A 1,536-nucleotide genomic window follows, 5' to 3' on the forward strand; every position below is an offset into this window, starting at 1 on the left:
AGGAGGGGCTGAGGGAGCTGGGGGGGCTCAGCCTGGAGAAAAGGAGGCTCAGGGGGGACCTTCTGGCTCTGCAATCCCTGCCAGGAGGGGGGAGCCGGGGGGGTTCGGGCTCTGCTCCCAGGGAACAGGGACAGGAGGAGAGGGAACCGCCCCCAGCTGGGCCAGGGGAGGGGCAGGTGGGACATCAGGAGGAATTTCCCCCTGGAAAGGGTGGTCAGGCCCTGGCAGGGGCTGCCCAGGGAGGTTTGGAGTGCCCAGCCCTGGAGGTGTCCAAGGCAGGCCTGGCCGTGGCACTCAGTGCTCTGGGCTGGGGACAGGGTGGGGATGGGGCACAGGGGGATCCATGGGCTGGGAGGGATTTTCCAACACTATAGATTCTGTGATTCTGTGATTGCCAACTAGTTTTTAATTACAGCCTCTTTAATATAAAAGAAGCAGCAAATTCTTACTAAACACTCTTTCTTCTGCAACCCATGCACACTTCACTTTGATGGATGAGGGAAACATTGAGCCAAATTACAGATTTATTGATTTTATATTGACATCCACAAATTACCAACACTAATCACCTTTTAAACCAGGCTATCAGAATGGTATTTGCTGACATTGATCCTGTTTCCCCACTCTTTTGGTGCTGGTGTTAAGTCAACAGAGTTCTGCTGACTATTTGAAAACTGGCAAATATACTGGTTTATTTAGCTATTTATACTGTGCTAGTGTTAGACAGTAGCAGAATAAAAAATTAGTCCAGGATGTGTGTACATACACATGTGCACACAGATATATCTCGCTCTATACACACCCCTCCACATATTTGATTTTACTGATGATAACTTGAAAACGAAATGGTGAGAGGATACCTATTGACCAGGACACTTTTACTGAGCTGCTGGGTTGGACATTACATGTTTCATTACTACTTTTAAAGTCCCAGGAATGATAACAGATACTCTTGGGACATATTGTTGCTCAAGAGCTTCTGTGGTTCTTGCTGGTTTGCCAAGTAGCAGCTCGCACACCTTCATGCAAGGACTGCTGAGGTCAGTGGAAATATTTGTATTGACTTAGGGAGTATTTTGCTTAACATCTACTCTGAGCTATAAGAAAGTGATTCTAGGTGAATAAGTAGCTAAGACAACACAAAGGTAAGAGCAAGAAGAAACAACGGCAAGAAAAAACCTACAACACAAAAAAAAACCAATATAAATTTAAAATATTAATTGATGACAGAGAAGGAAATTCTTTCTTACCCTTCCCACCAGCACAGGATCTGGTCCTGTGTACTCTTCTATCACAAAGAACTGGTTCCACACCCAGCCTCTCTTGGAGCGGTGCAGGACTTGCCCTTCCTTGCCTTTCTCGCGGTGCCCGTGGAGCGAGGGCCGGGGCTGGGCCAGCGGCCCCGTGCTCAGGGCATGGCTGTACCACAGCATGCCCAGGCACAGCAGAGCAGCCTGTAAACAACTGTCCTCCTTCATTTTTGGTTATTCTGTAGGCACAGGAGTATCCAAGAATCTACCCCTTCCACCTTGCAAC

At 48.0% G+C, this 1,536-nt stretch overlaps 1 protein-coding gene across 1 annotated transcript in view; it reads right to left on the reverse strand.

The window, feature by feature from the left end:
- CDH11 (cadherin 11) overlaps positions 1–1,536 on the reverse strand; it is a 50,794-nt gene that overhangs the window by 21,604 nt on the left and 27,654 nt on the right. Inside the window, exon 3 of the mRNA XM_027906171.1 lies at positions 1,251–1,528. Within this exon, the coding sequence (XP_027761972.1) occupies positions 1,251–1,478 (228 nt within the window). The 5' untranslated portion in view covers positions 1,479–1,528. The remainder of the gene's footprint in view (positions 1–1,250; positions 1,529–1,536) is intronic.

Source organism: Empidonax traillii, unplaced genomic scaffold, assembly GCF_003031625.1.
Source record: "Empidonax traillii isolate 1590-97213 ecotype Southwest subspecies unplaced genomic scaffold, ASM303162v1 scaffold1255:size221984, whole genome shotgun sequence".
Classification (NCBI taxonomy): Eukaryota; Metazoa; Chordata; class Aves; order Passeriformes; family Tyrannidae; genus Empidonax; species Empidonax traillii.